The following is a 20,018-nucleotide window of genomic DNA, read 5'->3' as shown; positions in this document are numbered from 1 at the left end:
AATTCACAACCACCTCACAAATTTCTTGAGAAAATGACATTTTATTTCTTTCAGATTTTAGGACAAAGTATAACATAATTGAGAATTTTAATTCTGGTTATTGGGAGTACTGGAGATCATGTAGCTTAAAGCTTTCACTGATAAAGTGATAACTGAGAATATAAAAGGTTATCTGCTTTGTTTATTATGATGGGGAAACTTGGAACAAGGACTTAGGTTTCTAGATTTGTACACTGACTTCTCTTCTAATGAGCACTATATAGCATCTGAAGCAAAGAAATCCTAGAAACAAATTACATGGGCTCAGATCCCAGGTCCTCTCATTACTAGTTATGTGAACTTAGGAGCTTTAATTAGCCTTCCTGAGCCTGGATTGCCTCATGTTGAAAATAAGCAATTACAGTTTCTTCTCATAGGGTCACTGTTAGTATTAAATGAGAGAATATATGAAGCAAACATAGAACATTGATAAGTATGTAGCCAGTGTTCAGCAAATATTAGCTATTATTGTTTTATCTGATTTCATATGAAATATGCATATTAATATATTTTTAGTTTAGTAACACTCTCCTACTAGGTAACCTATTGAATCTGGATTGTATGTATCTTTGGACATGATTTGCCTTGATTTTATGTAAGTTATTACATGATTTGTCTATTTAAGTACTCATCAAGCAGAAGAATATTATGGATAATACTCTACTACACTGAAGGAAAGGGTTGTTCAACTGTACTCAGGTAAGCACGAGCCTTCAAAAACACAGGATTTATTTTTTCTCTCAGTAAGTGGTAGCTAACTTCTGATGGCTAGATATCATTTCCTTTCCATACTTATGCCCCATTGCTATACTTTTTTTTTTTTTTTTCAAATTTGTCAATAAGACTGTACTAAACATAATGGTAATTTTAACTTCTGAAATGAAACCCTTAAAATTACTTATGTAAAATTTATTATAAATAATTAAAGCTAAAATCACAACTGCAGGGAAAATGTTGAAAGAAGAGACCTAAATTTCACCCAGATAATATGCAATGTTTACCCCAATCACATATGTAAAATTTCAGCCCCAAACAGTACCTATTCTGTGAGATATAATGAAGTATAAACACATAAAAGAATGTCTGGTTGTAACCATAACAATAGGCCTCTGCGATTTTTGAGAATGTCTTTTACAGTTGAATATTATACATTGCATTTCTATAAAATTGATTAAATAGAAGTCTTTCTCAGCTTTTACTATTTTTTTTCTGAATTCAAGTATTAAATTTGAAGAAGTTTTTTCTTTCCAACTGCAATTATTTCTCACTTTGAATTATGAAATTAATCATTTATATTATTTCCCTGTGTGTTTTTACCTGAATATGAGAATACTGAAATGAGCTGTTTGGACAGATTTAAAACTTAGTTAAAAAAAGTTTTCTTACGTGAATATATAGTTTAATGAAATATTTCTGTATTTCTCCACAGAAATCAGAAGCTGAATTTTCATCTTGGTCTGCCTTTCATTCCATCACAACAAAAGTTCCCTCATGACTGTTCTCTTTGAAACATGCAGGTTATTAACATACCAATGTATTGGTTTGTGCATAGGTGCAGGCGCGGTCTCTGTAGCTATAACCTCATTCTCTGTGTACATCTAGTTACTCATTCATTATTCTTCTTCAACAGTGAATTTAACAGTCTCCGTGTTAAATATAAAAAATGATTAAGACATGACCTTTGTGCTAAAGGAAGTTACGTTCTAGACATAGAGAAAGACATTTCAACTAAAAACAGTCATATAATGTTAAATGTTCAATATGTGGTGATCACTTAGGCACAATTAGAAAATGTTTTAGAGAGGAAGTAATATTTCTGCTGGTCTTGGAAAACTTTGTAGTTATTCCAACTATAGAAAAAGCTGAAGGACATTCTAAAATATCAAGATACAGAGGGTAAAATGTGTCTTTCTAAATTTATTTGCATTGTCATTATCCATATTGGCAATAATGGATCCAAATACTGAGTGTCTTTCACATATTTTCATTAACATATATTTCAAATTCAAAATGGGACCTAGTATTTCCTTGTGGATTTCCTAACAGATTTTTTTTTTTTTTTTTTTTTTTTTGAGACAAGTCTCACTCTGTTGCCCAGGCTAGAGTAAAGTGGTTTGCTCCACCTCCCCGATTCAAGCAATTCTCCTGCCTCAGCCTCCTGAGTAGCTGGGATTACAGGCCCGTGCCACCACGCCTGACTCACTTTTGTATTTTTAGTAGAAACAGGGTTTCACCATGTTGGCCAGGCTGGTCCCTAACTCCCAACCTCAGGTGATCCACACCCACCTTGGCATCACAAAGTCCTGAGATTACAGGCGTGAACCACTGTGCCTGGCCTCTAACAGACTATTGTCAGAATTTTAGTAAAGGAAAATAAATGAAAGTATGCCTTTTAAAATAAGGCATGCTGGTAATGATTTAGGTGGCTTTTTTCACTTTCCAAAAAACTTTTATCACCTATACTAATTTTACTTTATTTTGAGACAAAGTCTCACTCTGTCGTGTAGGCTGGAGTACAGTGGCACAATCTGGGCTCACTGCAACCTCCACCTCCTGGGTTCAAGTGATTTGTCTGCCTCAGCCTCCCAGGTAGCTTGGATTACAGGCCTGTGTCATCACCAGGCCCAGTTAATTTTTGTATTATTAGTAGAGAGGGGGTTTCACTATGTTGGCCAGGCTGGTTTCCAACTCGTGATCTCATGTGATCTGCCCATCTTGGCTTGCCAAAGTGCAGGGATTACAGGCATGAGCCACTGTGCCCAGCCCTCACCTGTTCTAATTTTAAATCTTTTAAAAAGGATAATTGTTAAAATGGAAGAAACTACAGGATTTGGAGTTCTTTTTTTCCTTTATCCCTCTTTCGGATAGCTTTTGCACATGTTTATGATCCACAGTTATTTTGTTACTAGACACTCTGACATGATGTAATAGGAAAAGTCTAGGACGAAAGTCTGAAAACTGAATTAAATCCTCAGTGTAATATTTTATTACCTAAACGATTCTGAGAAAGTCAATTAGCCAGTTCGTGGTTAAATGTGCCTATCTAAACTATACAGAAAGTAATACAAATAATTCTATGTTTCTCAGAGACTCTGGATAAACAGTACATGCATCTGAAGTGATAAACTGAGAGCTTTCTAACTCAAGAAATGCTATAGAAATGGTAGCCATTATTATTATTATTATTGTTATTATTATTGGGGAACTTCCAATCCCAATAGATCTACAAACTGATCGTTTCCCTTTCTTGTATTTTTCTCTTTTCCTTTATTCCCATATTCTGGGGACAACTCCTCTATTTACCTATTTGACCAAGACAGAAGCCTTGTAATGTTTGTTATTTGTTGTCATTGTGTGTTATGTTCTGACTTATTCCTAGCTTTCCTTTACTCTGCAAAGTGAACTGGTTCCATAATTACATATGTTTAATTTGCTCCAACTGTGTAAGTTCCTTGTAATTTGTTGGATGTACCATGCTCTTCTGTGTGTCTGTTTTTTCCCAGAGAGACTGTTCTTTTTGCCAACAATATCTCTTGCCCTGTAGAGCACCACATCACTCAGCTAGTTCTTACTCTACCATTCTTGTTCAGGAAGCTTTCTCTGAACCCCGTTGAGATAGAAACACCTCCCATTTTCTCTACCTTAAAAGTTATTGTATGGTATTGTGATTATTTAAGCAACTACCTACATACTAGACTGAAACATACTTGAAGACAGGGGACCATGCCCTTTATTTTAGACTGTAACATACTTGAAGACAAGGGACCGTGCCTTTTATCTTTATTCTCACTCCTACCAACTGTGTCAGATATATACTAAATGTTTAGGAAATACGAGTTGAATAAATGAATGAGTATATGTAATGTTTGCTGTTAATTAGGCATATCATACATTCACTTTAATTTTTATCATAGTGGTCTTTGTTATGATTAACTAAAGTGACACTGATTATACAAAAAGATAAAATGTGCAGCAGAGTTTTAACATATTTATATTCTCTGTTCTGTTTTAAAATGCTTACATATATCCTGCATCTGGGTAATTTTCATCAATATTGAATGTAAGGTATTTCAATTACCCTAAATTAATAATAAATTAGAATACTCATTCCCACACTACACAAAATAACAGGAAGCTTAAGATAAAATTATAAGAAAAATTAGGATTTCAATTGAATTTAAACATAACAGCTAAGATTTTCTGTCTACTTGTATCTTCTTTATGTTCCTACTAAATACCATATCTAAAGTGATATTGTAATAATTGACATACTATTATTTAAATACAGAAAGGACCCCCAAGACATCTTCTAAAAGTATCGTTGCTTTAATACACAGGACAACCTAATGATCTTCCTTCTCCCTTAAACAAATTCTCTCCTTTTCCTCACTAAATATCAGGACAGAAATCATAATACTTCTCAAGGAAACAGGAGTCAGTAGTTTTGATATAATCAAAACATATGCAAGTCACAATGGCAATCTGATATAGGAAGGTTCAATTGCATTTCTATTAATCTTAAATTTAAGCTTTCATTTTTGAAGCAAGATTGCATAATATTTTATATAGCTACGGCATTTTCACCCTATAACTCATCTCATCAATGCTAAAATCCAAGTTGCCTGATTTTCTCACTCAGGGGAACTAGGAACACAGCATGAACAAAAAGGTGCCATTAAATTTTATCCATTAAAATAGTTGTTTTTAATTGTTTCATAAAGAGATACAATTTTACCCTTTTCTTTGATATCTATATCAAAATCCAAATATTATCCAAAAATAAAATCAATGGAGTCTTCTATAACATCTATAATAATTTTGTACTGTGCTATTTTAATTGACACTTTTAATGGATGGGTTTATGTTGATGATAACTTAAGGCTGCTTTCAGTTTATGGGCTAATAACTATAACCTGGGAGAAATAAAATTTAAAGCTATTAATAGATTCAGCTGCATTCACTAGAATAGGACACAGTTTTTGCTTCATAAATAGAAAAGACCACAGACTGCTATTATCAAACAGGTAATATTTCTTTCATTAGAAAGTGAAGCATCTTGAATAGCATGAAATGAGAAGCTAAGCCAGTCATATTGATTTTGAAGAAAAAAAAACAATTGCTCAGAGACTCAAATATATATATATATTGCTTGTTTGTTTGTTTTTGAGACACAATCTCGCTCTGTCACCCAGGCTAGAATGCAGTGGCGTGATCTCTGCTCACTGCAACCTCTGCCTCCTGGGCTCAAGCAATTCTCATGCCTCAGTCTCCCAAGTAGGTGGGATTACAGGTGCGTGCCACCACGCTTGGCTAATTTTTGTATTTTTAGTAGAGACAGGGTTTTGCCATGTTGGCCAGACTGGTCTTGAACACCTGACCTCAAGTGATTCATCCGCCTTGGCTGCCCAAAGTGCTGGAATTACAGGCATGAACCCTCACACCCAGCTATCAAAAATAAAAAATAAATATTTTCTTATAAAATATCCAAGAAATTGAAATATTCACATAATTAAGAATGAATAGATGATAGCCAAATTTAGTACATCAGCCCATTATTTCTTAAAACATACATATAAAGAGACTTTCTAGTGATTCTGTTTAAATTAAAATTGACACTCTGAAACTTCTGTTGCTATGGTAAAGAAAATATTCAAAAAGGTAACAAAATGATTACATAATTATATAGTGAAAAGTTAAAATGAGCACATTACCTTGAAAACAAAAATATATGCACAGTACAAAGCTTCTCCTATTAGGTACTATTTTTACCTAAATTAATGTAAACAATTAACTTATAAAATATACTATGACATAACTTTGACAATTATAAATATGAGGGACCAAAAAAATTAACAGACATACATTAACCAGAAGCAAAATCTAATTGTTGCATATGGTATGATAAAAGCTATGGTTTGGTGAAATATGTGAATAAAATTAATTTAAATTGCAGAAAATTTGGAGTACCAAAGTTATCCTAACACTTGCTACTGTGAATGTGTCCTATTTCAAAACATCAACCGTTCTTTAAATTTGTTATTTTACTAAGTATGTTGAGTAGGTTGAACTTTCCCAAAGATGATTTTGGAGCATGTAATCACTCTAAAGTACACTGCAAAATATTGAAAAGTTTTGTATACTCTACTGACCAAAACAACATAATTTAAAGTGAATTATAATGGTCATAATCTACAGAACTTGAGCAACATACACCAGACAGCTTTGACACCTTCAGATGTGTTAAATCCCTCATCTGGAATCTCCAGCCTGCTGTCCTTGGTCCTTACTATGACTTCTCCCCATTCTCGCAATGAAATGCAAATGAAACAGATCCACCACAAACTCTTCCCCGTAGTCCCACTCAGCTTTTCATCTTGAAGGCACATGATAATGCACCGTCATTTATTATCCATGAATACTGCTTATGTCTCCTGGTATAAAGTGGCGCAGGGATTACGTTGTCCATATTTGTGACTACCCCAACCACTGCAAAACATCACCTAAGAATTTGTTCTTAGCCTCCCTTTCCTTCAAGATTTAAAGGCATTAAATCAGTGAAATCTGTATGTTTTATTCATTCCTACCATGGATTTATCAACTCATTGGAAAATAGTCATGTTGAAATATTTTAAAAAAAAGTTTCTGTAAAATTCAATCATCTTAATTTTATTCCCTTCATTGTGATACTCACATCAGTGTTTTTTTTTTTTTTTTTTTTTTTTTTTTTTTATTTCTGAGTAAGAATTTCTACACACTTAAACGTTACGTTGGATTTCCATGTTAATGACCTACAGAACTAGATTTCTTTACCACTATGAATGTAATCCACAGTCTTAATCTTTAAGATTTTTAACAGTTGTTACAAACCCAGCTCGAGGATCTAAAGACAAGTCCCTGGGAAACTTCAGCCTTTTGCTAACGAGTATAGTAGGGTACAAGCCATTGAGTTTGGATACTTCAATGATCCTTTTTTCTGTGTCAGACCAATAGAGGTTTTTTCCAATCCAATCGACAGCAAGTGCATTGGGGACCGCTGTGTTATGAACTACCTACAAAACAAGAATTTAAAAAGTTAACAGCGTAAATCCCTAGAATAAGAAGTGAGCAATTGCTTCTTGATTTTTACAGAGATATAGGATTCCATTTAAACATAAGGAATGGAACTTAGATAAGAAGAGAACCATTGACCGCAATGCAATTACTTACTTGTTTGTGAGAAATTACCTAATGTGTAATTAGGTCCCTACAAATTACATATAGGTTTAAACAACATAATTTTAAAAAGTTGTTGGAGAGTTGCACATTTGTTGTTCACATTTTTGTTAAAGTTTATTCATCCTCTTAAAATTTAGAATAAAATTCTCACACATACACACACACACACACACACACACACACAAACACACACACACACTTAGAGACATTATTTTTCTTTAATCAGTTTGGGAGAGACAGCAGTAGCATTCATCACTCTCCCTGCTGCTTTTGCCCTATTTAGATGGCTACAAGGAGAGAAGAATATGCACCAAGGAGAATATGCACTATTTGAAACTAGCCAAAGGGAGGCAACAATGTACACATTCAGCTGCTGTTATCAACTTTAATCCATGAATATACCAAACACAACATGAAATACAGTCTTTGCATGTATAAATATAATATATACAAAATGATCAATAACTTTTGATCTATATGGCTGACATTTCTAAATTCCCAGTATTTTTAGAAATATGTCAAATAAACAATTGAAACTTGAAACTACATAGAAGCCAATAGTTACATAGTTAAAGACAATAAAATGCCAATACAATTTTAAATTTATCTTTTTCCCTAATGCCATCAATAATAAAGATACAAATGAAAGTGGTAATATGCACATTTGTAACAATAAATAGTATCAGGCTCCTATAATGAAATGCAGGATCATCTATTTTCTTTTACCCACCACATTTCAAATTTGGAAAATTGGCATGACTATTTAAATGAAAATCAGTGAATTAATAAATTTAAGGGAATAAAGATGTATTTTATCTTTGCATAACCTTATATAAATACATGATTTAAAGTAGTAATGGAATAGTAGTGGCCAGGCAGTAGAGAATATGCTTTCAAAAATAGCAAAGTATTTTCAAAAAATATAAAGGTAAATTAAAATTTTAAATGCATTGTAATAAAATATATGATAAAGTTTGAGTAATGTGACTTCCACAGGTTTTAAATTAATTGAAAATAAATGGACATAAAACTCATCTGTTTATCTGTTCTATTTAACCATGGGGTTGGCTCGAATCAATCTGCCTATCACTATTATATACTGATTTTTTATTATATAAATCATTATTAAATACAGCTACTTTAAATCACTTGAACCCAGCTTACTATTTGTTTCATCATTGTACATGCACACTTTAAGATCTCATTAATATTTTCAAAATGGATTGCTTTCACCAAAAATGAAATTATATATGATATTATAGATGGTTACAAAAAAGTTAAAGTAATTGATGGGTTTTGTTCACTTTAATTTGAAACTTCTTTATAAAATATTTTAACGAATATATACCGTATTAATAATTTGATTTTAAAACTCAGAATAACATAAGATGGTACCAAGTTGCTCATATCTAGAATATGACATCATACACATGACAGAACTGTAACCTCAATGTCATACTCTCAAATCAGAATGTTCATAATTTTACACAAATGCATTCAATTATTTACATCTGTAATTGATTAATTTTAACAGTATCGTAATTTCAATCCACACTCTAACGTCTAACTTTTTCAATTACAAATTTTTTACTCAACTTTCTATTTTATTTAAATCAATACAATTGAATGACAGGCACTAATCCTTCAAGCTGAAAACACCTATCCCATTTCCCAGGGCTGTGAATAAGGTTCCAGATTTTATTTACTCAATTTGATGTTTATATTATTACAAGTAATAGTCTTATAATGAAACATAAGAATAAAAGGTCTCATATTTCATATTTAAAGTATTAATCACACTGTAGAAATGTGAAATTGAAACTACCCTAATGTAGTCTATGAGTAAGGTCACGGTAATAAAATAACAGTTTCTATACAATTCAATCATACTGATATAATATTCAACAATCCCATCATTGTAATGTCTAGTTACCTTAATGTCACTTCCATTTAAACACATTCTATTTATGCGACTGCCATTGGGTCGGCTAGAATCAATCCAATAGATGAATTCTTCTCTGTAATCAAAGTCTATAGCAATAACATTGTTTAATCCCTAAAAATAAGAAAGACTATGTTGTCAATCATAGTTCATAGAAATAATTATAAAATGTTTTAAGAGTTTACAGGAATCATTGTCTCCCTTTGAACCTAAATAGTTCTATTTATTATAATAAATAGTGTTTGCTACCAATTCTCATTAAAAGTATCATATATTCACATTTTCCTCACATTATACATTTATAAACTACAATATTAATTTGAAAATATTTTCCACACGGGCTACAAAATTTCAAAATATTTATAGTGGTTTAAATAAATAGCAGTAAAGTGAAAATAAAATAACTTCTTTTAAGGAGATAAAGTTTAAAATTTCTACTTTAGGTTTATATGAAATATAAACTTGATGTCATAATAATCTGTTCTGTGGAGGAGCCTGAAAAAAGTACACATCTAAATTGAAAAGGTAGATCATCTGATTAAGATGAGCCCTAGACAGCCATCTGATGAGTCAGAAAAGAAGGTATAGAAATTTTACTTTCCCCCAAAGCTCTTGTCCCAACGACAGTATAAAAGAGCTGCCTTTCTTCATGCTTCAGATGGCCCCTTGGCAATACAGTGTGATATTAGAATTTAAAAGTTACAACCTTGGGTGAGTATTTGACCAAGGAGGAACTAGGTAATCAACATGTTTTTATTCCACATGGTGGAAATGTGTGGAAATGCCTCCCTTCAGACTCATGGTTATGCATTTTTTAGCAGGTAGCAAAACAGAACACAAATTCAATTGATGGGTTTCTGGATGCTACAGCTTTTTGGTTTGACAGTTCTCACATTTGATTTGATTTGAGGACTGTACATCCAGGATCTAGGAATCTTTTAGTTGCAGAATTATTCAAACAATTGCCTAGAAATTAGTTTAATTCTGACTTTCTGGTAAAGATTATATCTTTACTCCCTTAAGGACTGAGTAATTTATTAATACATAAATTCTATTGATTAGAAAATAATGTTATAGACATTTGGCAAAGCCTCAAGGGATCTCTGCCATGTTTTTATATTTATGGAGAGCTAGCTTACATCAATATTCACCATAAAGTTGATGCTATGTCTCTGATTGTTTTAGAGGGAAATGTATGAGTAGTTGTAGTCCTATGGGTAGAGACAAGCATCTTCAGAGAGGCAGGCTTTTTTAATTTGTTTTAGTTTGGTTGCGGGGAGGAGGGAGAAGGAAGAAAGTAATTCTCAGGTCAGAGTTGCGTTTCAACATCTACTCTGAAAATTCAGAATCTGATGATAATAATAAAACTGACTGAGATTTAAATAGTTCTTTATAAGAGTCAAGCCAAGGCTAATAATTACTCTTCAGACATACTTTTCCAAGGGCATTCAAAACTATGTATAGCAGCAAATAAGAGGAGATTCTGGCAAATACTGCTTATTTTCCCTTCTCACAGTGGGGCTAAATTTTAATAATAATAGTGTTAAAATAAGCAATCTCATTTTCTTGAGGTCCAGATTATAAAGACAACCTGTAGTAACCTAACCCCACAAAATCTCATGCCATATGTCATAAACAAGAGACACAAGGTAACAATATAGCTCAGTGCAAATTATTTGCTAAGCCAAGATGAATAAATGCAAGTATCTTTCCTACTGACAACACTATAAATCATGAATAACGACTATAAGTGCTAAAAACGGGTAACTGATATTCAGTCACAGATTCAAAAGATTCATTAAATATCCACTCACATCCTAAAAACTGGAGAACTCCTTAACTAAATGCACATAATCATAGATATGTAGGAAGTTGCCTATGCAAAATAAGTCAAAGTTCTAAAATATAAATTGAATGTGTTCCAGGCAAGTTTGTAGAGGGCTTAATAAATTCATTCCAATAGTAGTTTACAATATCCTTTCTGTTCAACTGCTTTTCTCTCCAGAGCAATCGTGTAAATAAGTTAGGATTCTGTGATGCCTTGTTAATTCAGGTGGCTAAATTAGAGAGTTTTACAGGGAAAAAGCAGAGAAAAACACGTCTCTAACTTGAGCAGAGATTTACCCACAATCCTCAGTCATGGAAGAATTATCCTATTCCTTCTTTACAATAATCAATTTAGATAATAAAAATCCAATTCCAAATTTAGCAAGTCAACTATAATAAATTAAAGCTGCAAATGCAGAAAATTGAAGCTCTAAATTCCAACATATCTATCTAGCCAAGCTGGTCATTTTTCTACAGCTTTACTTTTAATCCCCACAGAAAACAGTGCAATGGTCTCTTTGCAGAATCATATGCAAGAAACATTAAAACAGCCAGGTGCATGGTCAAAATAATGTCTAAAAACTAGTCATCCCAGTAGTTTCAGAGCTGAAATTTGGTTTCATCAGAATCCTATTTGCTTCTTTCCTTTCTGTAGCTAAAGACTTGCACTCTTTGGTTCGAGATGATTAATTTAGGAAATTGTGTTTTGTTTCTCTATACAATGTTACTGGTATAAAGACACCGTTCAAATTGAACTGGATAACATATTGGAAAGGTACTTGATTAATTTTCATTCCCAAAATGTATGTCATTAAAGTACAGTTTCTAAATATAGTACATGAATTTAAGTTATAGCTGACCTTACTACAATTATGTTGTAGAATATAGAGGGCAAGAAAAAGTCCCACCACTTGTTATAATTTTATGCTATAAAACTTTATGAGATTGTTACTGACTACAACAAAGATAATAAAATTTGTGATATTACGATAAATCATTCTTCCTAATCAGTTGCACATAAAAGTTCCAAATAGTTAAGACAATGATACTGTCATTTATTTTGGTTGTGAGAAAATGTGCAGAGATAATTATTTCTCTGTTCTATTTCATTCTGCGTATGTGGACAGACTCTCTGGACAAAGATAATGGTTTCTATTGCCTAGAACTCCTTTAAAATTTCTATAACACTATGATGAAACTGAGTAAAACTATGTTCTCTGAAATAAATGACGTATTCCCAGCAGCCCATAGGCAAAACTGGGCAGAAGGCTTGCCATGGGTTCTTTGGGTCTCTATTTCCTTACTCAGTGGACACCATTAACAATTGCTTTCCAAAGACACAGGTGTGTTCAGATCCTTCATGAACGTCTTCATCATCCTCACTGCTTCTTCATTCCCATGTGTACTGCACCAAGAAAGTATCTGAAACTCATCCCCACTTAGGTACTAACGACTGGCAACAGTCGAAAATGATACCACCAGGAGAAAAGAGCTATGTTAAAGGTGCATTAAAGTGGTTCTGTTATGTGAAATAGACTTAAATGATGCATAGAGGAAAAAATCATTTTGTTCCATTAAGAACAATTTCTGACAACACATTATCCATGAAAGACAACAAAAGGAATACTGGTAGAGATGTCCTGAGCGACAAGGTTGGAAAATGAAGTAAGAAGCTAGGACCAAATCTCTATTATAACTCTGTCATGAAGATAACGAATATTGTTCTTTATTAGTTAAACTTGTGGTTCAGCTGAGCTTAAAAATATTCTAAAGAGAGAACTTTGTTCCTTCAAACTGAGATAGTAGAGTCTAAATGGTCAGAATGTTATATATATATACCACCTAGTGAAAAAACAAACATGTCCTTGTTCCAGAGACCATACCAGAAAATACGTGGCTGATGCATCTAACTTTGAATTTACAGAAAGGTTTATAGGGCCTGTGTAATCATATCCCAAGAAAGATAACTTTTAATATTTTATAACTCTGACATACATTTAAAAGCACAAGAAAAGTTTTAAAATACAGAAAAGTATCTTAAGTTAAGTTAGTTAAAGTAGGAAACTATTTGGGTAGCAAAAAGCTTTCCATCTTGAAGCAGTTATGTATACATTTTCTCCTTAAGTATTTCTCTTATATTATTTATGTCTTAAAGAAATAGTTGTTCATTCTTACATTTTGATTAAATTTGCATTAGATTTTTAATAAACAACCTAACAATATTTCATATTTTACTCAGACTTGTAAGATTTATAATTAAAGAAAGAAGCAGTATGATATGGTGGATGTTGGTGGCACACTCCATACTCAGAGCAAGGGTGTAAACCGCATGGCTATTCAGGATAAGGCAAGTGTGCACGTCTTAAGCACATGGAAAGTCTGAAAACACTGGTGAACTGGAGAACAGGGCTCTCCATCAGTGTAGCAGCTGCTACACAGCTTGGAATTTGACCAATCAGGAATATGAGCCCTGCACTACTATACTTCTCTGTTTTTTCCTGAGTAGTCAGAAATCTGGATTTTCATCTGAAATGTTTACTTTTAACCTGTGACATAGAGGAAGACTAAAGAATTCAACTGTGCCTTGGGATGAGTCAATATCCTACTAGCTAGTGGATATTTACACTTGAGACTAAATCCTGAAGAAAAATGAACAAAACAATTATAAAAAACAGGGAAGGAATCTATCAATGAGTAAGAAAAGTATTTTTTAGGTGAGTAAATCTTTATGTTGCTGAAAACATACTGCAGGAATGGTGGTCTTCATTTATACTTAAAACTGACATAAACAAACTAGAAAAATGAGAAAAAACCTTAATTTTGGCACACTTGTTCTAGACAGTGCTTTCACATATTTCTGCCACTATTATACAGTTTGAGGCAAAGATAAATTTGGAGCAGAGCAGACACAAACCAAATAGTTTCAAAGAAAATATTTATCCTGACAACTAAAAATATGCTTCCCAAATTCTATTTGCTAGGTAGTTCTACAGCTCTAACATATACCTAGTACACATGTTAAATGTTACGGAGTCATCTTGGGAGTGTCATACCTGTTTTAAAAGTGTGTAGTTGGAGCCATCAGTGCTAATTTTCCTTATCTCATGATGATCAGCAAGAATTAAAAAAGGTTCTTCATCTAAACACCAACACAAATAAGACATTAGACTTTTAAGTATCTATGTATTTCCCCTGTGCATAATTTCAGTTTAATTTAGCAGCAATGTAATGTCAAATGTAGTGCTGGTCTGGTAGATTCAGGGTTTAAAGAATCATATTGAGCAACCTAGTTGACGGTAGAATGAAAAGGCAGCACACGCCCAGGCAGTACAGAAAATCTAGAAAATTCTAAGTGCATACCTTACTCACCCTCAGTATTCTTGACATTCAGATAACTTATTTGGAATGAGAAAATACCTACTATTACAATCTGATCGTCTGCATAAATTTCAGAAAAAAAGATAATCTTCACCTGTCTTAGAAACCTACAGTACAGCTAAAACATTCTTATGATCAGAAATTTTTTTCTTGATAATCAAGTGGCTAATGCTCTCAGGATGACCTCAGTGAAGACTAAGAGTATCACTGCATGTATATATACTTTTACCTGCCTGAGGGCTTCTTTTAAATAACTTCTGAACTCCAGGTTCTAAAATCTTTATTAATTTTACCTTTCTTCATGAGTCTTACTTTTTTAACGCTTTAATAGTCTTTATTTCTTCCTTATCATCTTGTCCAGTGTCTTTTCGTATCTCATTTACTTTAGAATCTAGGAAAGAGCATGATAAAGATCTGACCATGCTCAGTATACGGGAGATCCTCTAAACCACTAGCGTTTGGTTTTCTCTTCAGATTTTATTTGGACACAAAATGATTTCTTGAAGAAGAGAATTTCAGAAAGATTTTCTTTTATGTTTATTTAAATATATATCTGAATAATTTAAAGTCAGTTTGACCACATTATCAGTGGTTATAATCCTAGATTAATTTGATGAATAATTTGCTCAAGCATTTTAACATCTTTTTTTAAGACACATTCATAAACTTATTTGCCAAATGAAAAAACTTAATGTTGCTAGAACTTAGAAAAAAAAAAAAAAACTTAAAAAAGTAATTGCCATATAATTGAAAGTGGATTTTATTATAAATTATTTATTGTTATAGAGTTACTGTCCTTTTTAAATTGTTTGAAGTCATTATTCTTCTCTGTCTTTAGTTTTGTAATTAATATGTAACACCAAAGGTATAACATTATGTTTCAGCAAATACTATGTCACTCATGTTAAATACCCCCTTCTATCATCATTGATGGGATCCCAAATTAGTCCTTCCCATCTTCTTTTTGAGGCCAGGCTGAGACTCAGATTACTTTTCAAAACAGAATTGGCTCTTGAGTTGAAGGTGCCTTGCCACTCTGTCAATAGATTTCTCAATTATAAATATAAAATTAATCAGTCATGTTCGACTTCACTGCTTAGGCAATTCTGTTATTTACAACTTAAATATATTTCATTTTTTAAAATCTCTGTAGTGCAAGATTTATGCTTTAACAAGCATAAATGCTTTAAGAACACATTTTTATATTTAAAATTTGTATTAGTTTCTAAGCATAATTGCTAATGAGAAACAACTATGGTGTGGATACATAATGTAACAAGACCCATATTTTAATCATTACTATTCATCTCCTCTACATAATCCTTTATTAATGTGTAAAGTAACAGAAACATTGGTCGTTTTTGAGATTTAATCTCTTCTTTTTGTACCAGGTCACTAAATGCATTATGTAGCAAGCATTAAGATGGCCCAAAGCGAATAGATTGGTAGATTAAGCAATGGGCTCCAAATCATCCTCAAATTGATTGAGGGAAGGATACGTGATGGCGGAATGAAAAATTGAAAGGAGTTAATCTTTTTTCTTCATAATGTGTAAAGTTTTGACCTGTTAAAAAAAACATATTTTAAAATTAATATCTNTTATTCATAGTAGCCAAAAAGTGGAAGAATCTCAAATGTCCTTCAATGGATTAATGAATAACCAAATGTGCTATATCCAAACAAGGGAATATTACACAGTTATAAGGAATGAAATACTAACATATGCTATAATATGGATGGACCATGTTTACTCTAAGAAGCCCATAACAAAAGATCACATGTTATATGATTCTATTTACATGAATTTTCCAGAAAACGCAAATCTACAGAAACACAAAGAAGATTATATGGGAATTGGGAGATAATGGAGAGTGACTGCTAGTAGGTACAGGGTTTATTTTCGGAGTGATGCGAATGTCCCCAAATTAATTGTGTTTATGGTTGCACAACTCTAAAAACCATTGAATTGCACACTCGAAAGGAGTAAATTGAATAGGGTATGAATTGTGTCTCAGTAAGACTGTTTAAAAATAAGTCTTTTATAAAATGGAAAAGTAAATTAGAGGATTGCAAAAGGTGTCTGCAATGAATATATCTGACAAATGACTCTTATCAAGTATACATAAACACACAAATTATTAAGAAAAAGAAAACACAACAAATCATGGCAGCAAACTTAAAGAGACACTTTACAAAAGAGGATATGACCAATTGGATAATGACCAATTAGCATTTAAAAAAGTGTTGATCATCAAACAATTGTCATTAGTGAAATGCAAATTAATACCTCAACCAGATACTACCCACTAGACTGACTCTAATTTAAAATATTGACAATACTAACTGTTGGAAACAATGTGGAAGAACTGGAGCTCTTCTACACTCCTCCTGGAAATGTAAGATTGTATAGCAACTTTTGAAAACTGTTTGAAAGTATTTACCAAAGCTAATCATATGCCTACTTTATGGATTATGACACAGCTAATATTTTAAATGTTGCCACTGACGAACACCTATATAAGAAACTGGCAATAATATTTGATTCATTATACTTAAAAACAAAGAGAATAGAGATGCCCTTAGTCATCATTTTTTTGCCCATTTAACAATCATCATTATATTATTGCTTTGTATCATTTTAATTTCTGTGATTTATCTCCCAAAGGATTAAGGTTATGGGCTATGCTTTATTAAATGTATAATTTACAGGATCAAATATACTACTTGGAATAAAGATAAGTTTAACAATATTTGCTGAATCACTGGAAGAATTCAAATAGTCCTAAATAGCCGATTTGTTATTACTATTGTTGCTTCTTATTATTAACCTGTTGTTCTCTCTAGCATATATGTATGAGTATGCGTCGCGGAGGAGAGAATGAAAATATTATAATAATGTCACAATAGTCTCTTTAACAATTTTGGCCAAACTTGATCCCAAGAAGATTTTTTTTAGGGGGAAGGGGTGCTAGAGATAGTTCTTTTTTTTTTTTTTTTTTTTTTTTTTTTTTTTTTTTTTTTTTTATGTGTGTGTGTGTGTGTGTGTGAACACTCTCAAAATCTAGAAAACACTCAATAATTCACAAGACCATAAGGCAATGTTATTACAAACAGAGCATACAAAATCAGAGTGATATGCTTCCCATATCAACGGAAGCAGAGAAGAATTTTGATTTTTCAGAAACATCAAGGAAGAGTGAATTCAATAAGAATGGCTATAAAATTCAGAATCCATATGATAACTGAGGTTGGATCAGTGGGCAAGTTCAATTCGATACCTGAGAGTGATTTGCAGCCATTTGGGTTATCAGGTTGTATTTCATACCCATCTGTACAGAGGCACTTGTAAGTCCCATATGTATTGATGCATTGCTGGCTACAGGGAAAGCCTGAAGAGCATTCATCAATGTCTACACATGTTTTGCCATCATCCTTCAGTTGGAATCCAGGCCAGCATTTGCACTGGGAAAAAAAAGATGAGCATAATCAATTCATATCATTGTCACTGTCGTTTACTATTGGATATCTATTTAGCAGTAAGCAAGAAAAGCACTTGAAAATAGATAAAGGCAAGTCTTTCTGTCTCCCAGCATTTGACCTTTGATGGGAATTATGTATATTATATAAAGTTAGTTAGAAAGCACTCTCTCAAACATCTTCACTTGATCTTTTGAAGTTGGCAAGATTGTAAAAGTTAATTGACATTGCTATGGCCATGTGGTTAGAGATTGGCAAAGCCAAAAAAAAGAGTGAAACTTTCTACTTATTTTTTTTTTTTCTGTTGCATTACATTGTCTTTTTAGAATATTTTAGCAATTATAAGAATTAATCCTTACATGGAGTTTTGAAAATTTTTAACATTGTCACATATGTTATTTCATTTGAGCAGTATAGACATCTATAATGTAGATATTTTTAGGTTGGTACAAAAGTAACTGTGGCTTTTGCAATTACCTTTAATGGCAAAAATCACAATTACTTTTGCACCAATCTAATATTATCTTTAATTGATGAGAAATACAATAGCATGAAGATGGAGTTGTTTAGACAAGGCCAGTAGGGATCTTGGACACACTGAAATTTTTAATACAGAGTAATCCTCAATTAACATTTATTGACTTGTTTGATTCCATACCTAGATATGTAGGTGTCTGAATAAATAGTAATATTCATGTAGATTTTTTATCTCAATAACTAAATCAATTTGTATCATCAAATCTTTCCTTCAGCATCTCTATGATGTTTTATTTGTCCTTCTGATGACACATGATATCAACTAACTGGTATGTCACCTCTTAGAGCACAAACATGATTCCATGTGCATTTTTTGCCTTCCTAGAAAGGATGAGGTACTTTGATTGGTCATTGTCTTTCAGCTCTGTTCTCAGTCCCTGCCAAGTAGCATGTGAAAATTATTATTATAGAAAATGAACCTATACTTGGCCAGACAATTATGGTCATACTAACCTTCATTAAGACTGATTAGTGGTCTTTGAACAAAGGAAATTGTAAGTATTGAGTAGGATGGTGAGGTAAGAAGGATTTCTGAGTTGTTAAAAGTAACTAGTATTCAAGAGCTCTCCACAGCAAATATTTCATGATCTGGATAAGACTGATCATTTATTCTCAGATAAAAGTGATGGCAGAATTTTGAATTTATTGATAAAGATATTAGAATGATATATGTCCACATTAATAAATAATCAGGAAACAATTTATGAGCAGAATTATTTTTTAAGTACAAGAAATGTTTTCAATACTGTGGAGGAAAGCAACCAAGTAACATCAATTTCATCTGAAATTAATTAAAGGATAAAACAATATTTTCCCCAATTCTGTTTACAAGAAATGAAACCCTTTAAGCTCTTAGCACTTTCACCTTTAACAATTGACACCAACAATTTATCTAATAATGCTCAGAAATTATGGTGGACTTTTAAAATCTCTGTAACCCACTTAGCAATCCAGTGGGTTAAAATGAAGGCAAAAGCCATGGCTTGATTTCCCATACTCCCTTCATTATATCTCACTGAGTGACAATATTACTTTCCTTGAGAAGATCCATCCTGCCACCAGGAGGAATTGGTACTTAACTATGGCCAAAGAAAATGGCATATTAATGCCATTAACTCTACACATAAAAAAAAATGGTTAAAATGATGAATTTCATATTATATATTTTACTCTTTAAAATAAATATTAAATCAAAAAAAGAAAATGAGAAATTTGACAGGATAGTAATCCCAGATAGGCCTAAAAATTAAACCAAGTGATTATGTAGTCAAGAAGCCAGAGGTCCAATTAGTAGACACAGAGCAATGTTTAATCAAGAGTCACTTTAGGACAAATGAAAGGTAATTTTATAGAATGTGATGAACTCCTCTAAAACAGTATTATTAAATGGAACAAAGTGTAACACCATTTTAATGGGGTTTCGGAAAATCACTTTGAATGCCTCATGTCAGGTTTATAGAAGTGCTATATGAAATAGATGGCTTGGATAAGAACATACAATGGAAAATTAATTTCTTGAAGGCAAAATTGATTAACTCTACTATAATACAAAATTGCATAAACAAAAGTTTAAGATTTACAGTAAATTTTAAAATTTTGTTTG

At 32.4% G+C, this 20,018-nt stretch overlaps 1 protein-coding gene across 1 annotated transcript in view; it reads right to left on the bottom strand.

The window, feature by feature from the left end:
- The window catches only part of LOC108528789 (low-density lipoprotein receptor-related protein 1B-like), a gene marked incomplete at its 3' end in the record, with an annotated part of 103,688 nt that overhangs the window by 21,754 nt on the left and 61,916 nt on the right, over positions 1–20,018 (bottom strand). The window contains exons 14-17 of the mRNA XM_017870771.1: positions 17,680–17,863; positions 14,077–14,162; positions 9,188–9,310; positions 6,907–7,088 (exon numbers count right to left, since the gene is read on the bottom strand). Coding sequence (XP_017726260.1) covers positions 6,907–7,088; positions 9,188–9,310; positions 14,077–14,162; positions 17,680–17,863 — 575 coding nt within the window. The remainder of the gene's footprint in view (positions 1–6,906; positions 7,089–9,187; positions 9,311–14,076; positions 14,163–17,679; positions 17,864–20,018) is intronic.

Source organism: Rhinopithecus bieti, unplaced genomic scaffold, assembly GCF_001698545.2.
Source record: "Rhinopithecus bieti isolate Rb0 unplaced genomic scaffold, ASM169854v2 scaffold_6090, whole genome shotgun sequence".
Classification (NCBI taxonomy): domain Eukaryota; kingdom Metazoa; phylum Chordata; class Mammalia; order Primates; family Cercopithecidae; genus Rhinopithecus; species Rhinopithecus bieti.
The sequence above is the reverse complement of the archived record's forward strand: the minus strand, read 5'-3'. Positions and strand labels throughout refer to the sequence as shown.